The sequence below is a fragment of the Cricetulus griseus genome, chromosome 2 (assembly GCF_003668045.3).
Source record: "Cricetulus griseus strain 17A/GY chromosome 2, alternate assembly CriGri-PICRH-1.0, whole genome shotgun sequence".
Lineage (NCBI taxonomy): Eukaryota > Metazoa > Chordata > Mammalia > Rodentia > Cricetidae > Cricetulus > Cricetulus griseus.
In genome coordinates, this window is record NC_048595.1 from 48,469,265 (window position 1) to 48,490,365 (window position 21,101).

At 44.5% G+C, this 21,101-nt stretch overlaps 1 protein-coding gene across 2 annotated transcripts in view; it reads left to right on the forward strand.

Moving 5' to 3' along the window:
- Jak1 (Janus kinase 1) overlaps nt 1-21,101 on the forward strand; it is a 119,182-nt gene that overhangs the window by 87,794 nt on the left and 10,287 nt on the right. For both annotated transcript variants that reach the window (XM_027400501.2, XM_035439775.1), the window contains 9 exons: nt 960-1,299; nt 3,014-3,199; nt 6,001-6,158; nt 8,568-8,691; nt 11,378-11,564; nt 16,634-16,740; nt 18,748-18,891; nt 19,577-19,664; nt 20,539-20,666. In XM_027400501.2, coding sequence (XP_027256302.1) covers nt 960-1,299; nt 3,014-3,199; nt 6,001-6,158; nt 8,568-8,691; nt 11,378-11,564; nt 16,634-16,740; nt 18,748-18,891; nt 19,577-19,664; nt 20,539-20,666 — 1,462 coding nt within the window. The remainder of the gene's footprint in view (nt 1-959; nt 1,300-3,013; nt 3,200-6,000; nt 6,159-8,567; nt 8,692-11,377; nt 11,565-16,633; nt 16,741-18,747; nt 18,892-19,576; nt 19,665-20,538; nt 20,667-21,101) is intronic.

Here is a 21,101-nt window from a genome sequence, read left to right on the forward strand (position 1 = left end):
AAGAGTCTGGGCATATGAGTGATCTGCATGCCCTCCACGTGTCCTGCCGTTCCCACAGTGGCATTACTGTCTGTCTTTTGTAGCTTGTACTCAGTGGCCTGGGAGCTGGTACTTATGATGTGAGGGATGATCAGTTATCAGTTATAGAAAATTGTATTAAGATGTGGTTTGAGATTAATATTTAGTCTCTGTAATTTCAGCCCATCTGTGAAATTGAATTGCTTTTCCACTCACTAATGAGCCATAAAAGACAACCCCAGCCAGGCATGGTGGTACATGCCTTTGGGAGGCAGGAGCAGAGGCAGGCAGATCTGAGTTTGAGGCCAGCCTGATCTGTTTAGCAAGTTCCAGGATAGCCAAGCCTGCATAGTGAGACACTGTTTGCAATAAAAGTAGAAACAAAAAAGAAAAAGACAATCCCGTTTTTAAGAGCTTATTTGTAAGAGATAGAACTTAATGCTGGAGTCTCTTGCCCACCATGTATGAGCCCTTAGGTTCATCCCAAGTACCACAAAAGAGGGATAAACCCTCAGATGTACCCTCCAATATGAAGGGAGGATTTTTTGTGGCTGTATTGTTTATGATAGTGGCATAACATCTCATGAGGTTACTTCTGTTTCTCTTTTTTAATTTATTTTTATTATATGTACACTGGTATTTTCCCTGCGTGTATGTTTGTGTGAGGGTGTTAGGTTCCCTAGGAATGGAGTTACAGACAGTTGTGAGCCACCATATGGGTACTGGGAATTGAACTAGTCCTCTGGAAGAGCAGACTTAATCACTGAGCCATCTCTCCAGCCTGGGTCTCTCTCTTTGTAATTGTTTACATCTGTGATCCTCTTAGATTAGATCCTGTTTCCTCACTTGCCTATACATATAAGGAAAGTCATAGAGGCATATTTCTAATCATTTCTTGCTAACTTGTATGTTTAAAAAAAGTTTTTTTTATTTTCTTTTAGCTACAAGAGATATATTCCAGAAACATTGAATAAATCCATCAGACAGAGGAACCTTCTTACCAGGCTGAGAATAAATAATGTTTTCAAGGATTTTCTGAAGGAATTTAACAACAAGACCATCTGTGACAGCAGTGTGTCCACACATGATCTGAAGGTGAAATACCTGGCTACTTTGGAAACTTTGACAAAACATTATGGAGCTGAAATATTTGAGACTTCCATGCTACTGATTTCATCAGAAAATGAATTGAGTCGGTTCCATTCAAATGACAGTGGCAATGTTCTCTATGAAGTCATGGTGACTGGAAATCTTGGAATCCAGTGGCGGCAGAAACCAAATGTAAGTGGCTGTGGATGTCTGATGAAGAGAAGATCCTGTGTCACTGGAGTGTGCCATTGAGCCTGTCAGAATCACCTGTTTGTATGACCTCACCCCATAGGCTAAATGAAATCAACTTGGCTGGAGGGCATGTATTACTCATCCCTCACATCAAAACTATGGCACAGTTGAGGCAAAAACTGAACCTCAGCAGGCTTTCAGCTTCACCAAATAGATAATTGCCTTTGTGTTATGAAGCTTTATGGAGGTGTTTGTTTTGTTGTGCTGGGGGTTGAATCAAAGGCCTAGAGCATGCTTCACACCCCTCCCCAACATTTACTTGTTGTCATTACAATGATGGAATCAAATCTAGGGACTTACGTGTTTAGGCAAGTGCTGTACTGTTGAACTATAACCAAAGCTGTTTGTCTTTGCCAAATGAGGTAATAACATAAGTTTAAACCTAAGGAGACATGTTTAAATTCCACCTCCACTCCTTATGTGGCCTTAGGATTATTGTACCCATATAGGTGTGTAGGACTCATCTGTTAAGGGAAATTCTCATCTGTTAAGTTGTCCCTTAGTTCCTGGAGGCAGATATTATCTAATGATTCTGTCTGTGCATGTACCAAAATCTGTGGGTACTCATTTCTCATAGATAATGGTAGTACTTTTATGCAACCTATACATAGTTTTCTGTATGCATTTGTTATATGTGGATTGCCTTATAATACCTAATATTATGCAAACACTACATAGATAGATACACTGTACTACTTAGGGAACAGTGACAAGAAAAGAATGCATGTGGGTACAGACACAGCATTACAGGCCTGACATTTGGTCATTGGCTGTTCAGTCTGTGCACACAGATTTGGTGAATGTAAAACCCATGAAATCAACGGGCTGACTGAAGTTACTGTTGTTGAGAGAACTGAAAGGCATGTGGGCACAGAACCTGACTAATAATAACTATTTACTGAATTACTCTCGCTGCATAGTTATCACTGCAAGTAATGATATTAAATGTAAGATTTCATTTTCTCCCCCTGCCTGATTTCCATGCTAAAATAATAATAACAAATTACCAAGGGCTTTCTGCATAGTAGTTAAAGTATAGATAGGCATGTGCCTAATCTCATGAAGATTAAAAGGTGATATTTTATGTCTGGGGAAATGATGACTCAGAGATGACCTGACTAGTTAAGTAACTGGCACAGACAGGAAATTAATGTGGAATCTCCTCTGCAGAGCTCATGCTAGTTAACTAGATAAACTCATGCATCTGTGTGTCAGTTATTGAAATAGGAATTCATGTCATCTCTTGAAAAGTCTCACTATTATAAAGTCAAAACATTTGCAGCAGGAGGAACCTGGATTTTGCCTATTCACGTTTGGGAGGATCTGCTCTCTGCCTGGGTTGAAGCCCACTGCCAGTCTGGAAGTGAGGATGCTTGTGGTTAACATCCCCATTATGTCCTCTCTAGCATCAACATGCATGTTGTAACTCGTGTAAGGACTTTAATCTGGGTGCTCATTAAGGATGCTTGGAGAATGAAATCTCAGGATTCTGATAGGGCTCCATTATTTGTTTTTAAAGTTCTCTGACTTTAGGCATGCTGACTTTCTCTTCCCGTGGGCTTTGGCCCTGTACAAAATTGTTTGAAGCACTGACCTTTTACCAACAGAAGATGAGAAAACTAACTAAATCCTGTCACTTTTGTTATCTTATCAGGTTGTTCCTGTTGAAAAGGAAAAAAATAAACTGAAGCGGAAAAAACTGGAATATAAACACAAGAAGGATGAGGAGAAAAACAAACTCCGGGAAGATTGGAACAATTTTTCCTATTTCCCCGAAATCACCCACATTGTAATAAAGGAGTCAGTGGTCAGCATTAACAAGCAGGACAATAAAAATATGGTAAGCCTGCTCAGGAGCTGCTCAGTCTGGATGTGCTGATGAGAGAGAAAGACACTGCTGAAGATGGCTCTGTGACTTCCAGAGTTCCTTCCCCAGTTAAAGGTCTGGAGATGGTCCCTTTTAAGCCAGATGTCCAATTGCCAGTCTCTGTCAGTGTGTGCTTCAGGGTTATGCTGGCACATCCCAGTGCTGTGCTTGGTTCTTGCAAATGTCCATCTGCTTTAGGGTTTTTAACCACCCAGAGACATTTCAGCGTCAACATTTACTTTACAAAAATAAGTGGATGTGGGCCAGAGAGATGGCTCAGCTGTTCAGAGCAATGGCTATTCTTTCAGAAGACCTCCACATTCATGTCCTGTAACTCAAAACCAGCTCTAGGAAATCTGATCTCTATGGGAAACTGCAAACTTATGGCAGACACACACACACACACACACACACACACACAGACACACAGACAGACAGACAGACACACACACACACACACACACACACACACACTCGGTAGATATGAAAGAAAAGGAGTTAAATCATCCCTTTATTTATTTTACCATGTTGGTGTGGTAGACAAAAATGCATAGAGGTCTGCCCTAGACAAAAGCCTGCTGTGTGATGGTCCTACCCTGAGACTGGTACCGGAGTTCTTCCCTTAGATTGCTTCTGCCAATCTAATATCTCCCAGTCTCCATCTCCCTAGAGAGTCTCTACCTTTCAGGAGTCTCCTAAGACCTTGATCCCCTGCACAAATGGACCCATGCCCAAACCCAAGAAATACCAACTTCCCACCTTCTCAGCACACTGGACAAGGAGCAGTAGAGGGAGAGGAGAGGGGGCTCTACAAGGACCAAGGTGCCTACCCACCATGCTCATGTACTAGAACTCCATGGCAGAGTGGATCCAACACCTGGCCTCTTTGCCCTTTATTTTTTTTGTTTTCTGTCTTTCTGCTATCTGGACTACTCTTGTGTATCATCAGTCTGTTCCTAAAGTTTATTACTGTAGACTCTGGTCCATCTCCAATCTATCTCATACTGTTAACCATAGATTAATCTCTGATTTTAAAAGGAAGAGATAGAGCTCCCAAAGACTGCCAGTCAGCTGCTTTGCTGAGCTGGGTGGGTCATCTGAGATGAAATGGTGGGAAGCCACACTTAGCACATGATTAGACTTCAAGCAACTGGCAGGCCACAGGACAGCCCCATCAGGGTGTCAGGCACACCCAGGGACTCTCAAACACCAGAGAAAATGTCACCTCACTTGAGGACACAGCCTAGACAAGTGGGCTAGTTTGGAAGGGAAAGTGGTAACTCTGCCAAATAAACATGTTTTTGTTGTGGGAAGTCACCCCTGCTATCATGTGTTGAGGACAAGCTGGTATGACAGGCATGCTTACAAAGTGATGGGTATCAGCACCAGGGAGATACCTTGTTTTGTCAGAAAGATAATGCACAACTCAAAGGAAGAGCCTGGTGAAGATGCTTAGGATGCAGGGTCTCACACACACACTCCTCTCTAGAGGCTGCCTTTCTGACAGTCTTTTGGAAAGCACATTGACAGCAGATGCAGAACCTTGAGAGTATTCCTGTGGGTCTCCATTTAGGAACCAAGGAACATGTTTTCCAGAAACCATGTGAGATGCAGATGTGGCTTATAAGTTCAGTTCAGCGGTATTTACAGTGTCAAAATACTGCAAACACCCTAGGTATACAAATAGGAGTTTGGGAAAATGATCAGTTCACCCGGGGAGTGGAATATTACATAACCAAACTGTTAAAACAAAAACAACAAAAAAGCTCTATAAATGCAATAAAAACAAAATGTAAATATTGATCTACAAGCTAGTACTGATTTATCTTACCAAGTGTTTGGAGGTTAACATATGTGTGCACATGCCCTTAGAACAAACGTTTAATCTTCACAGCCATTTGTTTGTAGTAAGATTATGAGTGGCTTTCATTTTCTTAGTCTACCTTCCTGTTTTTCAAACATTAGAACTAATAACTTTATCAGGAAAAACAATGTAGTTAAACGGCTGGTGAGATGGTTCAGCAGGTATAGACACTTGGGCCACCAAGCCTGATGACCTGAGTTCAATCTCCAGGAACCACATACAGGTAGAAGGAGAGAACTGACTCCAGAAATCTGACCTCTGACCTCCACATGTGCACTGTGGCATGCATGTGTTCACACACACCAGCACTAAGGTTGTGCCAGGTATTTCCTCCACTGTTTTAATTACTATGCCAACTCTGTGGTAGGAGCCATCCCTATTTTACGGAGGCACTAAGGGGTTAAGTAAACCTGTTAAGGATACACAGATCCTTGGTTAAACAATTTGAAATTGCCACTAGTTGGCCACTTTGACCTATAAAAACAGTGAGTTGATTATTCTCGAGCCCAGCAGCAGGTGGAGATGCTGTGACCCAAAGGAGCAGGCTGCAGAGCCTGTGATCCATTGTTGTGCCTTCCTCCCACCTGAGAACATTCTTGCTGTCTGGATCTCCTCTCTTCAAATGGGCAGCACTTGGCTGCTGGTCTTTCAAAAAAAAGCAGAATGCCAGCAAGTTGCCAAGTCTTGCTTTGATTGTCAGTTCTCTCTGCATCTCCCATACACCTCTCTCATGCTGCTCAGGTTTCTGCTGTCTGGAAACTGAGGTGCTTGTATGCCAGGTGGTGCCTGCTTCAGCCAGCTGTCTCCCTACTCTAGAGCATTTGAAATTTGCTTTTCCAAGGTATCTGCAGGTAGGCTCCAGCCACATCAGAATAGTGATGTAACTGTGGTATGTCTCCTTTCTCACCAGGAACTGAAGCTCTCTTCTAAGGAGGAGGCCTTGTCCTTTGTGTCCCTGGTAGATGGCTACTTCCGGCTCACAGCAGACGCTCACCATTTCCTCTGCACCGATGTGGCTCCCCCACTGATTGTCCACAACATACAGAATGGCTGTCATGGTCCAATCTGGTTAGTTCCAGGATGTTCTCAGTTACCTTTGGTGTGAAAAGAGTCCCGGTTTTAGAGGTAGAAGGTCTAGTCCCCTTAGCTCCACTTGTGCCAGTTGTTGAGACTGGGGCATTTGGCCACTGGCTAGCACTTGGAGGTGCCTTCTTTGCTCATGGTGCTAACTGATCTTTCATCAGCTCTTTCTGTCATTCCCTGCTATACTCCTTACAGCATGCCCTAACTACTCCCTTAATTTGCTTTCTGCTTCTCGTAGTTTAACTCCTTCACTTCTACCTAGACAACTCCTACCATCCTGTCCGATACTGAGCACTTCAAGGGAGACAGGATGCAGAGCTTTGAATCTTAGGAATTATCTTCGCCTGTATTCCATATGACATGCTTTCTCTGAAGGCAAGGTTGTAATGACTTTGCTAAACCAAAGATAAATGATAAATGGGTGTCTATTGGGGAATAGTTACACAGAAAAATACAAAGAACCATGGGAGCCCTTCCCTGCGTTTCCTGCTGTATCGGCTGACCTACCAGAAAGACTAAAGGAAAGCCACACCTCAAGCTTCCCTCCTCCTGCTTCCGTCCACCTGAAGCCACACCCAAAGGGGTGTGTCTTCGTTACAGGTTCACAGACCATTGGCCTACATTTCTCCTTTCTTCTCTTCTTAGTCATATGAGAGATGGATAGTTTGGTGGTGCATGGTCACTGGCTGAGAGAGGCTCACAGCCTTGGGAGACAGGCACATGAAGAATTGCAGAGCAAGGAGCTGGCCACCCCAAAAGCTCCTTTCTCTGGTGTTCCAGTTTCAATCGAGCCTCCAGACACTGGCACTGGTTTTTCCTGATATATGGAATACCCTTCCTCAAGGGCAGTGGTTTTTAACCTTCCTAATGCTGCAACCCTTTAGTATAGTTCCTCACCTCTGATGATACTAACCATGAAATTATTTTATTGCTACTTTATAACTCTAATTTTGCTACTGTTATAATCAAAATGTAAATATCTGATACGAAGAATATCTGATAATGTGAAACTCCCCAAATGGGTCAGGATCTACAGGTAGAGAACCAGTGCTATAGGGTTTCCACAGTGCGCCCTCCCTTCCTGTGTTAGCTACTGCCTTGTCTGAGAAGTCTTCTAATCACCTTATATAAAGTGATAACATTCTGTGCCCTCCCTGTTCCTCCTCCCTGAACACTGTGTTCTGCTTTCCTTCAGTGGTGTTTATTACCTCCTTACCACCAATGTTTAGTTTATGTCCACAGTTTGACTTGCCTCTCTTCCCAGATAATGAGCCTCCTAATGGCAGTACTATGTCTGCATTGCTTACTGCTATTTCAGCATATACAGCGAGGGCATTGATCATGTTTGTGAGAGGCTGAAATCTACTACTTGGAGTAGGTAGTGTTCAAATTGGATTAAGCATTGAAGAGTCAATGATGGCTTGTCATGTCTAAAAGAAGAGACAAGGTGTGCGTGTGTGTGTGTGTGTGTGTGTGTGTGTGTGTGTGTGTGTGTGTGTGTGTGTGTGTGTTCAGATGACAGATCAACATGTGTGAGGGTATGGAGAGATCAGTGACCATATGGCACAGTGGCTCTGCTTTTCTTCTTTTTTCTTTTTTGCGTGTGGGTGGGGCTTGGTTTTACAAGGCAGGGTTTCTCTGTGTAGCTCTGGTTGTCCTGGAACTCACTCTGTAGACCAGGCTGGCCTTGAACTCAGAGATGTGCCTGCCTCTGCCTTCTGAGTGCTGGGATTAAAGATGTGTGACACCAATGCCTGACAAGTCTGTGACCACACCAGTCCTCTTTCACCAACTCTTGTCAGCATGCTTACCAGGCACTGGTAAGCATTTAGCCAGTGCACTGGGCAATACAAAGGTATATAAGGCATGTTCTTCTCTAATGATCTTTTACACATCACCGAGGTATTTATTCAGCTTGTTACTGATTAAGCACTTAACTGTGAGTGAGACCTGTTGTGGTCACTGAGGACTCAGCAGTAAACAGAGTGGCCCCAAATGCCCTCCTCAACAAGGCTCCTTTTCTAGTTAGAATGAGGGGCTGTAGAGGGTCCAGCGTGGGACTCCTGCTGCTGGAGCCTTTGCAGCTTTTACTCACCAGTGTTAGGGGACACTCTTCTGGTGAGGCACAGAGACAGTGTCTTTGGAGAACTTGGGGACAATCAAACAGGACTCTGTGTGTTGGGGTCAGGAGCTGAGTTCTTTTCTAGGCATTGGGAAGGTATCTCAAGTTCCTCCATAGCATCACCTGCTACATGTCTTGTCAGAGAGGACTTTAGCGTCCTGGCAGGTAACAATATGGTACGGGAAGCTTGCATTAGTGCAGGCAAGTGGATATCCCTGGGAGTTGAAGTGCTGTGGTGTGAACCTTTGTCCCTTGCCCACTTCTCTCTCCAGCACAGAATATGCCATCAATAAGCTGCGGCAAGAAGGGAGCGAGGAGGGGATGTACGTGCTGAGGTGGAGCTGCACTGACTTTGACAACATCCTCATGACCGTCACCTGCTTTGAAAAGTCTGAGGTCAGTCAGGATGTGGGTGTGGGCCAAGAGATTCAGCCACAAGATATCTGTCCATTGCCACCCAGCCCAGGAGCTATGGTGGAGAACACCTGGGTCTATGAGCACCTCCTTGGTAGTCTGGCAAGAATATCCTGCCTGAAAGGACACTCAGTAGCCAAGACCTTGTGTCCTTCCTTATGGCCAGTCCTCCCTTTCTCTCCTCTCTCTCCTTTTCTTCTCCGTCCTTCCTTTCCTCTCTCCTGTTTTCTACCTCTTTCCCTTCTCTTCTGCCTTCTCTTGGCAGGAGGGCTGTAGCCTTGGAAGGTGGAACATGACCAGAAAATTGCCTCCCATCAGACACATGTGAACTTTATCATAACTTTCTAGAGTGGCTTACTTTATATCCAATGACAGGATCATCAGACATAGAACTGTGTTTGCCTGTGGCACTCTCTGGTGTAGACTAGTGTCAAAAAGCCACTAGTCTACACCACATGGCCTGTTTTCCCCAGCAGTAGCTTTGGGCATTTTAACATAAATTGCTGTCCCAAGGTGTGGACTACATAAGCATCCAGATGTGGCTTCAAACCAAGAATGGAGTCAGAGAAAGGAAAGCTTTAAGATTAATTACTCATGATCCCTCAAGTGCCTTTGCTAGTCATGCAGCTTTTTCAAATGCTAAGTGGAATACGCTAGAGGATAGTGATTTTGTTTGTTTGGGGGTTGGGGTTTTTGTTGTTTATTTGTGTTTTTGAGACAGGGTTTCTATGTAGCCCTCACTGTCCTGGAACTTGCCCTGTAGACCAGACTGGCCTTGAACTCAGGAGAATGGTGGCCTCTGCCTCCTGAGTGCTGGATTAAAGGTATGTGTACCATACCATGCCTGGTGAAGACAGTGACTTTTCCAGTGTTAGTCTACATTAAGTCTACCAGGAATTAGGGGGGCTCACCTAGACTGGAAAAATGAGTAGAGCCTACTAGATGGAGGCCAGGCATTAGCATATGACAGAAATCAGATACAGGAGAGAAGGACAAGAAAGCCCTGTCAAAAGTAGGAGGAGGAAGTCACATAAGGAACCCAGTGCTGCCAGATGTCCTGGATAAAGTTCCTGGAGTGTTCCTGAACAGCGGGACCTTGGGGCTGACTGGGGCTCAGGGGCTCAGAACTTGTCAGGATACCTTTTTTCATTTACTCATTGGTCATCGAAGGAAGTTTAATAGAATGGATTAAGATAAGATAAGATAAGATAAGATGTGTAAGATAGCTCTGCCTCTTAAGGTAAAATGAGCTTGTGAGTGTCTGAGTAACACAGCCCTGTTGGTCAAGTTAGCTGGGGGAAAGATCAGTCATAAAGAGGATTGCTTTATTCCATCCAACCAGACACAGGGCTAACAATGGGATAGCAGCACTGTCATATGGCCTCTGTAATCTTTAACCAACTGGTGCTGCTATCCCATTGTATGGATTTGTATGGATGAAGTAACCTTGTAGAAATGGATATTTTAAATATCATGATCCAGTTTATACCATAAGGAGATCTTCTTGGCTCAAATTCATGATATCTTTCTTTGTATAAGAAGGGCCCATGGAAGAAAGCTAATCAGACTCTTTTTGTGGAGTTGTGGACAGCCAGACACCAGTTCCCAGTGTGCCCCTTGGGCTATGTAGCCCTCACTGTCCTGGAACTTGCCCTGTAGACCAGACTGGCCTTGAATGTATGTCAGGGCTCACTCTGAAAGAGTTCTGGGTGAATTTAGCTATCACAAATCTTACTTCATGCATAGTATAGTATAATATTTAGAAAGTATTAAGACTTTTTCTTCTAAAATTATCATATATTATACATAATAATGAATTTATTATATTTTCATGTATGTATATATTTGATCATATTTACCTCTCATAACCAACCCTTTCTCCTTTCTTACCCCCTCCAACTCCTGCCATTCTCTTTCCTTCTCAGAAAGTCTTTCTTCCATTGTCATGTCTTTTTTTGGAAGGGGGGTGACCACCTGAGTTTAATTAGGATTGTTTATAGGAGCAAGGATACTTGTAGCTGTACCATGAAGTTATACCACGTATGCACTGTACCAGTATCTATTAAAATACCACAAAAGAGAATGCATCTTTCTTCCCCAGCAGCTGTTAACTGTATTTATACCCTCAGGAGGGATGGAGTCTTCTAGTTCTTCCTCCCTCCATGATAAAATGTTAACCACTCAGTCTTGTCCTGATAATCACAACTACTCAGAGGTCCAGAGTGCAGCAACTGTGTTGTGCCAGGAAAAAAGTGTCCTATAACACTCTACCCCTCCTCCTCTTCTGTCCCTTCTTCCATCATGTTCTATGAGCCTGAGAGGACATGGCACAGATACCCATTTAGGGATCAGCTTTCAACAATTCATATTCTAAAAATCGTCAAGTTTTTTTTAAAAAATACCCAACAATCCTATGACATTTTATGGCCCTCACCTTACAGGTCCTTTCTGTAAGATGTAATGACCCTTATGCAACTGTAAGATCTTTGTCTGTTGATGTAGTGACTCTCTTTATCGGTGCCTTTCCCTGGCACTTTTCATTATTGACTTACTGGTTGCTTAATTGTTGGTTGAGTTTATTTGGGGATATTTCTAGACTTGCTTAGTGCCCCCTAACATTAACATAGCCCGGACCCATTCTAAACAGGGTTGTTTTTCTGAATGGCAGGTGTTGGGTGGCCAGAAGCAGTTCAAGAACTTTCAGATTGAGGTGCAGAAGGGCCGCTACAGCCTGCATGGCTCTGTCGACCACTTTCCCAGCCTGAGAGACCTCATGAACCACCTCAAGAAGCAGATCCTGCGCACAGACAATATAAGCTTTGTACTGAAGCGATGCTGTCAACCTAAGCCCCGAGGTTTGTCTGTGCTACAGCCAGTCTGTGTCCCTCTGAGATGCTCTCTGCCACTTGTGATGCTTTACCCATGTGGATCAAAGGATGCTGTTTGGGTTAAAGAAACTGTGGTTCTCCATGTTTTTCTTTGAGCTCTGTTGCAAGTCTGTTCCCATGTCAAGTTTCATATCTCTAGTGAAGCAGTTCTCAACCTGTAGGTTGCCATCCTTTGGGGGTGTTGAATGACCCTTTCACAGAGGTTGAATATCAGATATCCTGAATATCAGACATTTACTTTATGATTCATAAAAGTAGCAAAATAGCCAGGCGTTGGTGGTGCACACCTTTATTCCCAGGACTCGGGAGACAGAGTCAGGTGGATCTCTTTGAGTTCGAGGCCAGCCTGGTCTACACAGGGAGTTCCAGAATAGGCTCCAAAGCTACACAGAGAAACCCTGTCTCAAAAAAAAAACAAAAAAAAAAGTAGTAAAATTAGTTATGAAGTAGCAATAAAGTCATTTTATAATTGGGGGTCAGCACAACATGAGGAACTCTATTAAAGGGTCATAGCTTTAGGAAGGTTGAGAACCATGTACTAGTGCCAGTGTTATCTGTAGAACACACCTCTCCTCACTACCCCAGTGAGACTGCAGAAAAGAGAGTGCTTGGGATTAATTGGCAGGGATTTCTTTGTTCTCTGAGTGAAGTAGCTTGAGAGCTCGTCTGTATGAGACAAATTTTCCTGGCATGTCTGTGGGCCATAGAGCTGTATTAAGTGGGAAGACACAGACCCTGATCTCTGAGGTAACATTTTCTGCCCAGTGCAGAAAATGTCACAGATCACCATCAATAGTCAATGGGTGACAGATACTATATCCCTGGGTGAAAAGAAATAGTTAAAATCTGTGAGTCATGAGGCATGACAGTGAGGCTAAGTGTTGGTGATGAGAGGGAGGAGTCAGGAAAAGGCCTACCCAATGTTGTTGCAAGTATGCATGAAACAGTGTGGCAGGCCAGGGCAGGTGCTGTAGAAAATATCTAGAGGGCCATTGTGAAGCAGAAAAGGAAAGAAGGAGAAATGGGACTAAGGAGAGCAGACTTGGGTTTAGGAGACCTTGGCTGCCATACCAAGGAGCTGGGAGCTTTTCCTGCAAGCACAGGGCCAGATAGAAGGATCAGGAATTAAAACCCAGGCAAGGGGCCAGGAACTCACCTGCTTTTGGTTACAGTCTGAGAGTAGTGTGACTCATGTCCTTGCCTCACAATGTGAGGTGAAATGTGTGAAATTTCAGAATGTGAAAGTGTGCTTTGGAGGTTGCCTGGCCAAGGGCTCATCTTACAGAATGAAATAAATGAGTCATGGTAAATTGGTACAAATGCTAGATCCCCATACATTGGGGTTTTTGCTTCTCCACCCCAGGATGCTGCATTGCCTTTGCCAGATCCATTCTTGGAAGTCTCAGGCCTTGAAGAGGATGCAGCGCATTAGCTCTTGACACTAGCCTTGGAGCAGGCTATTAGAGACTATCTTGTTCTTGAAAGGAATTACCTTTGAGTCATCAGGAAGGATATAAAGTGCCTGGGTTCTTTTTCTGGAATTGCTAGAGACTGAACCCAGGGCTCCATGTACACAAGTCAGGTGCCTGTACTTCACCTGAGCTACACTTCCAGCCCAGGGCTTTAAGTTCCCAATGTGTGAACTATATCTTAGTCTCAGCAAAAGGCGAGTTCCTGAATTTGGTGAAAGAGGAAGGACTTGTGTTCTTGTTTATCAGATAGGGTTACCTGCCAGCCTCAGAGAATAACTGCAGCCTTTGTTTTTATGCTAGACGGTGTGCCACAAAGAGCAAAAACAAATCTGCCTCTTGCCCATGAGACCTCAGAGCTCCTTAGGGCCTTGAAGCCCAATGGTCCTATTTATTCATATGCCCTTCCATCTGGATCTTAAAACAGATCTTACTTCCCTAGGGATCATGGTCCATGGGAGAACACAGCATCCACAGGAATGGAGAAGGCTGGAGACTAAGATGTGCTTTCCTTGTAGGGTCCCTGTACAGAGTTCTGATGTAGGTATTACCCCAAACAGCATAGCTCTGGAGGGAAGAGTGCAGGAACAGAGATGAACAGCACTTGCGTGGCTTCTCCTGAGGCTCTTCTGAAACCGAGCACTGAGGGTGTCTCCTGTTTCTTTTTTCACTTGCTTATAAGTAAGACAATGTCTGGGTTTCACTCACCGCTCTGAGACTCATGGGAAGTCCAGGATGCACACCGAATCATGTACTGTTCATCAGGTGATAATTTTGGAATAGCTTCCACTCTAGCAGTATCTACTCTGTTCCTGGTAGTTTAGTGACTATTCCATTATTTTTTCCTACATAGGAAGCTGGTTTCAGGGATATTCAGTGCCTTGCCCAAGGCACCACAGCTAATGGCATCAGTAGTTGTTAGAGTAGTACAGTAATGATAATGGCTACTAACAGTAAGTGTCCAGTTTGCCTTACATGATGTATGCCATTTAATTATCAGAATAATTCGGGATGCCGTTGCATTTGGCCAAGAGAGGAGATTTGACCATACACTGTCTCACTTGAATCCATTGTTTTTTTTTTTTTTTTTTTCCCTCTCCATTCCATCTTTGTACACTTTGCAGAGGGGCAGGTACCATAGTGAGCCAACTCTATGGAGTGAGATAAAGGTTGAGGGAACACATTGTGGAGCTTCCTCATGTTGGTTTTCAGAGCCTGCTTTCTTGCTTCTGCCACCTGCAAATTGAAGAAGTGGCCGAAATCAGGAAAGTGTGACTCAAGAGTGTCATTTCAGGTTGCTCAGTTTCTCTGCTTCCTTAACTATAGGGTTTCCAGAGCCAGACACCTTGACCTGGGTTTCATACTGGAATATACAATTCTTCATGTAATAAAGCTAGGGGAAAGACAGCAGGCCAGCAAGAAGCATATCACAGATATGTGGTTAGGCTTGGTTAGGCCCAGTGCCCAGTTCTACTCTTCATGGAACCTGTCAGTACCCTTCCTTCTGCATCCTTCTCAGTACAGGTATGCATGCTGCTCATTTCCACTCAGTTGCTCCTTGTGGAGGACAGTGCATTCTGATGCACAAGGCTGGAGCATTCTGGTGAGAGACAAGGATGGTGGGTGATTGTGACAGTTGCTTCAGGGGTGGAGCCTTTGCTGCATACTAAAGGAAGCTCTTCTGGACATGGTCTCATCTGTCCAGCTTAGCAACCTGAGGAGGGCAGTTTTCTCGTACAAAATATGTTCATGGTGGTTAAATGCACCCCTCCCCAAGGTACATACCCAGATAAGCAAGCCATGAGCCTGTCTAGATCCATGCTTCTCTGAAATTCCCAGATGTATGCCAACATCCTCTGCCCTCATGTCACCAGTCAAATAGCCTCATTGCATTGACACCTTTCCTTCCTTGGGACAGATGTACATGGCCTGTTTAACTGTGTTTTACCAGGGAATAGGCTAAACTCAAGAGAACAGTGGGAGGAATGGGCCCAGAAAAAGGAAGCACCCAGAAGATATCTGAAGTCAGTTTCTGGTACTTAGATTGCACCTCAGGGTCCTGAGCACTTTGTGAATCCTTCCTCTCTGGCTTAGGGAGCCCTGTAAAGGTTATGTTATCGATTCCCTTTGAGCTTTTGTTCTGATGTGGAGGTCAGACAAGGATACTGACAATTCCTGCCTCTTGTACCCCGCATAGAGAAAACAGAAAAAGTGAGAATGTAAACAGAAAAAAGCAGGAACTCTATTCTAAGGGAGAAGATTTGCGTAACCTTATCGTGGTGATGTAACTAAGGTAGTAACTAGTGCTTAGTAGTTTATTGCCACTCAGTATACATGTGGGCACTGTGGACTGTGCCTTGAAGGTTTTACAGATCTTTTGGGAACTTTCTTAATCAGAATCCAAGAATCAGGACTCCCTGGGAGAATATTTCTCTCTGAACTTATTACTGTCTTCCTATGCAAGAAGGTAGAACAGGGAGACCATCTGTGAGTTGTCACTTTCCCAGTGGTCCTAGTCCAGCTGAAGGAAATAGATGATGTGTTCAGGGACTATGTCAGCTCTGCGTGGCTCCCAGAGGGTTCTGTACTATGTCTGAATTTGGAAAGTTATGTTGCATCATTATTACCTTGCAGCTTGCAGAGGATACATTCCTTGTGACCCATGTAACCCTGATCTGGCAGACCTGGTCATGTGTTACGTTTGCTGTTTAACTTAATGGAGCTTGGGGAATTGCTCACTCCTAACCCACATGATTAGAGGTTGTAGCTTTATCCAGCAAGATTTCTAGGACACTCATCCTAGGTTGCTTTCCCCCTCTATCTGCATAAAGTTTGTGCTTCCCTTTCTCAAAGGGTTCCCTAGGCTCCAAGCATCGACCTCCACAATTGGTGAACTGAACTCATTCAGTTCTCCTCCAGTGCTTCCTACATTTAACAAATTCTCATAGGAGCTGGTGGATAGAGCACTTGCCTAGCATGCACAAGGCCCTGGTTTTGATTCCCAGCACCACAAAGTAAACACAAAACTAAGTAACTTTTTGAGTACTGATTATGTTCTACGCTATAGAAATAGAGTAGAAAATGAGGCAGACGTGGTCCCCAGCTTCTTGAAATTTAGTTTGTGTGTGTATGTGTGTGTGTGTGTGTGTGTGTTTTAATTCTTTTTAGGACAGCACAGGCTGTTCTCCAACTAGCTAGTTGGATCTAACCTTGAATTCCTGTTAATTTTGTTACTTCTCTCAGGTGCTAGGATGACAGGCCTGTGTCACCATACCTAGCCATGCTTAGATTTAAATGTTCATTTCCTAAGGGAAACTTCCCTCACCTCCTTTACCAGAACAGATCCTGCTGTGTGAACCTCAGTAGAGCTGATTCATGTTGACTCTGTCATTAGCCTGTGAGCTCCTAGAGGGTATGAATTAAGCATCTACTAATGTAGATTTGTTGAATGATGGAACTAGCAAACACATGTGTTCTGTGAGCCCCATGGCTTGGCATACATTGGATGGCCAGGATCTAGGTAGAACCTGCAGAATGACATTCAGAATTCTCTGATCTCTTCCACAGAAATCTCCAATCTGCTAGTAGCCACCAAAAAAGCCCAGGAGTGGCAGCCTGTCTACCCCATGAGCCAGCTGAGTTTTGATCGGATCCTTAAGAAAGATATTATACAAGTAAGTCTCCACTACAGACCTTTGTTTAGCTTTGATCCCAACTCCCAAAGGGAACCCCTGGAGATTTGAGGGGGAAATAAAGTCTGCTTTGGGGAAAGTCTAGTGGAAAAAGAAGTAAGAGGTTCACTTCCTCAGGTAAGCCCACTCAGCCACACACCCCATTTTACCCAGTACCCTACTGATGGCCATCCCTTGTACCCTACTGATACACATCCTTGGTGGATGTGTTTATCAGTAGGGTACTCGGTAGAGGTATGGGAGCACTGACACGGGAATAGAGGCTGGTCTCTGTGGGAAGAGTCTAGGCTGATGGTCTCCACCCCACAAAGGGTTGTGAAATAGTACGTCTGGGGCTCAGTCCTGCTTTTTCGGGGACTTCCAAAAGTAATAGAAGAGAACAAAGACTATAGGGCAGGACAAGACAAGAACTAGCCTCAGAAAGGAACCCTCCTGGGGGATCAGACTATTGTCCCAGCCTTTGCTGGGGCAGCTTTTGCTACCTAGAATCTCCAGATTTAGCCAGGCCCAGAGAGGTAAGTACTTGCATTGGCCAGTGTAATTGGCATGGTGGATATGCAAGATCTGGTCTTGGAAGGGCGGAGCTGGTTTCCCAGAGATGGTGGGAAGGACATCCAGAGTCTCAGAAGGTGAGTCGCCAATCTCTGCTCAGACAGGGAACTGTGTGCAAGGAAGCTGGAGTGGACACTGGCCTTTGCAGGTTTTGTTACCTAGCCTCTGGAATCAAGTCATCCTTCAGGGGAAGAATAATTATCTTGAAATCATACGCCTTTTATGGAATGTTCTGGGAACACAGCTTCCCATAATGTTGATGGATCACCTCATGACAGATGCAGCTCTAATGAATAGTTGTAGGACCTTGCCAAAATGCAGCAGACAGGGAGGATGAATAACCATTCTGCTGTGACAGATGACAAATGGTGGTATTTGTGTAAATTAATATACCCGATTAAGAGTGATGTGTTTTTCTGTAGAGAACAGCACTGACTTCCTAGGTATTGACCAAAAATCCATTTTCTGTATTTGCAATATCTTCTGTAAGAGTGCTCAGAATCATGGAAAAACACACTCCACTTTATCAATTTTGTGGGGCTAATGTTAGCATCTCAGTGTGTTTCATGAACCATGTTTTGATTTCCAAATGTGAAAATTTAAAAATCTGAAGTATTGAAACTCAGTCTGGAAGGGACCTTAGAGATAGACAGTTCATTCTGGTCATGGTGGTCTTATGATCTTCTTCCTTCCTTCCCCTGGGAAAAACCAGCTCAGTCCCCAGCTTGGCTGGATGCTGACATGATTTGCACTTCTCAAGTGTTGTAAAGGGTGGGGTGGGCCATGGGGGTAGAAGTCCAGTGTGAAAAGAGCATGGACTGAAAGGCTCTGAGGTAGAACACATGGGCTCATCAGGTGAGTTTCTGCACACTGGGTGTCAGAATCTGTACGAGAAACCTTTATTCCTAGGCTCCTTGCTCCATCGATTCTTACTACAGGTTATGCTGCAGATGCAATTATTACCCTATTTACAGAGACTGGGCCAAGATTAAGCACCATGAAGGAATGCATCTTAATTAAATGGCCAATAAGCATCAGAATGAGGGGTTAAAGGCCCCTCTATGTTGTCTCCTAGCCTAAGAATAGATAGGCCACCTGGCAGAGCCCTCCTTGAGTCTGCTCTGGAGCCCTGGGTGACACTGATATGCCTGGCTGTTGGACACTATTCACAGGTTTGTGATAGACTACAAGTACAGGCTAACCCTTGAGATGGAAAAGAAGCTGCTTTTCAGGAAAGGGGCTGGAGCTGGGGTCCAGAAAGTCAGTGCCGTACATGCCTAGGAATTCTGTGTTTTTGTGGAGACCTGATGAGGATAAGGCCTTGTTTGCCTTAGCCTCATCCTACTGTGTTCAGTGTCTCATTGAGGACTCAGCCCTGACTTGAGCCATCATGAATCTGCAGAGAGGGGGCAGCCAGCTTTCTGCTTCCTCCTCCAGGGTGAGCACCTCGGCAGAGGCACAAGAACACATATCTACTCCGGGACCCTGCTAGACTACAAGGATGATGAAGGAATTGCTGAAGAGAAGAAGATAAAAGTCATCCTCAAAGTCCTAGATCCCAGCCACAGGGACATTTCTCTGGCAAGTACACCCTTTTCTGGAGCCAGGAGAGTGAGTTGGCTGGGGAAACCTCCTTGCTTTGTTAAAGGCCATGTGGTTCCCAGGCTTCTCTTTCAGTCAGAATCCCTCCCTTTAGTGCTGTCTTAGGCAATCTGGCTATGTGAAAATAGTCATGGAAGGTTGCTGGTGTGGAAGATACAGGAGGACAAGAGTCCTGTCCAGTCTTGTCCCCCTTCCCTGCCATCAAAGGCCCTGTGTGATACTGCAGATCTCTGGGACAAGCAGAGTGGTCTCAAAGCTCTGAAGGGATTTCCCAGGCTCCCACACATTTGGGCCAAAGGAGTCAAATGACTTGACCAGGACCTCTCAGTCTGTTAGAGAGGAAAGTGTAGGTGGCTTCCTGCTTATTATAACAGTTATAAATATTGATTTCATGGCATTTAGAGGATGATAGTAAGGCAGGCCTGAGAGGCTGATGGAAAAATTGGTAGGTAGCTTATCCCATCAGCCTTACTGTGCATTCTTGGATTTTCTAAATAAATCCCATACCTTGGCTAGAGTGGCCCAGAGGTTAAGGCTTATTTGTGCTACTGGACAACCAGGAAGGCAATTTTCAGGGCCGGGAGTAGCAGTGGTGATTTTTCTGGGATCCTTGACGGTCCATTAGCAGATCAGCCTGAGCCTTTGTTCTTTTTTTTCCCCACAGGCCTTCTTTGAGGCAGCCAGCATGATGAGACAGGTTTCCCACAAACACATTGTGTACCTCTATGGCGTCTGTGTCCGAGATGTGGAAAGTAAGTTGGTTCTCTCTTGCAGAGGACAGCTGCCCAGCTGGGGTGGGTAGGTACTATACAGACTCTTGGGCTTCTTGACTTTTGTTTTACAATGGGAAAGTCAAAGTATTTTTCAGGTCATTTGCAGAAGTCAGTGGTGGCCATGGTTTGTTTTTTACTTATTTCTAGTTACTCCGGGCCCATGTGGTAGACTAGAGGCAGGCCACTGAGGAATGGTAGGGCTTGAGGGAGGTGATAAAAGTGAAACCTGAGCTAGGGCTGGCCTGCTGAAGAGACTCCTGCCAGTAAATTGGAGCGGGTTCTGACCTCTCTGCCGTCAGCTTGGGCTGTTAGCTGCTCAGAGAGGTGGCTTCTACTCTGAATCCCTCATAGGAATATCCAGGAAAACAAGTTTTTTGTTTGTTTTGGTTTGTTTTAACCCAAGCTCTTTGATTTTATGAACTCTGTAGTGCTGGCTACTCTTGTATTCACATGGGAGACTTGCTGTGGTGAAGTTCTGTCCTATGGGTGGCCTGAACTCACTCTGTGCTGTAGTATATATTGATATAAAGTATAAGTGGTGGGTGATGGCCACTGTTCTGAATTCTTGTTTTCTGTGTTAGACACTCAGCCAAGGCCTGTGCCTTGTTTAGCAAATCTCCCTCCTCCCACGGTCCCCTGGAGAGGTCAATATTGTAGTTTTGCACACACAGATGAAGGCTGAGGCTCAGGAGAGGCCATTCTTCGCTGGAGGCCATCTAGATTAGAAGTAGAAGAAGTTGGGGTTAAGCCAACTTGGCAGCTGAGCAGTCTATAAGAGAGTGCTCTTCTAAGGGTGAGACAAATTCCCCTAGACAGACAGAAGGTTCCAGATGTTGCTGTTCTGTATCTGCAGATATCATGGTGGAAGAGTTTGTGGAGGGAGGGCCATTGGATCTCTTCATGCACCGGAAAAGTGATGTACTTACAACCCCCTGGAAGTTCAAAGTTGCCAAACAGCTGGCTAGTGCCCTGAGTTACTTGGTAAGAATGCTTTCATGTTGTTGGTGATCACATCAGGACCTAGAGTATTCTCTTGGGTTTGGGGTGAGTGGGGATATTGGAGTGCAAGCCAGAAATGCTGGTAAGCAGGTAGAAGGGGCTATACCAGGTTCCAGGTGCAGAAGAAAGAGTTCTGTGTTGGTGCACTGGTGTGCTCTGTGCAAATAGTAACTGTGCACTGTTCTGAAGGCTTAACTAAAACTCCTGTCTAGAGGAAAATGGTATCATGCTGGGGACTGACTGCATTGCATAACAAGAGGGGGAACAAGACTGGTTTAGTTTGTTTTTCTGTTGCTGTGATAAAACACAATAACCAACTTGATGAGAAAAGATTTATTTGGGTTACAGGTCCATCACTGAGGGAAGCCAAGGCAGGAACTGAAACAGAGACCACAGAGGAAAGCTGCTTACTGGCTT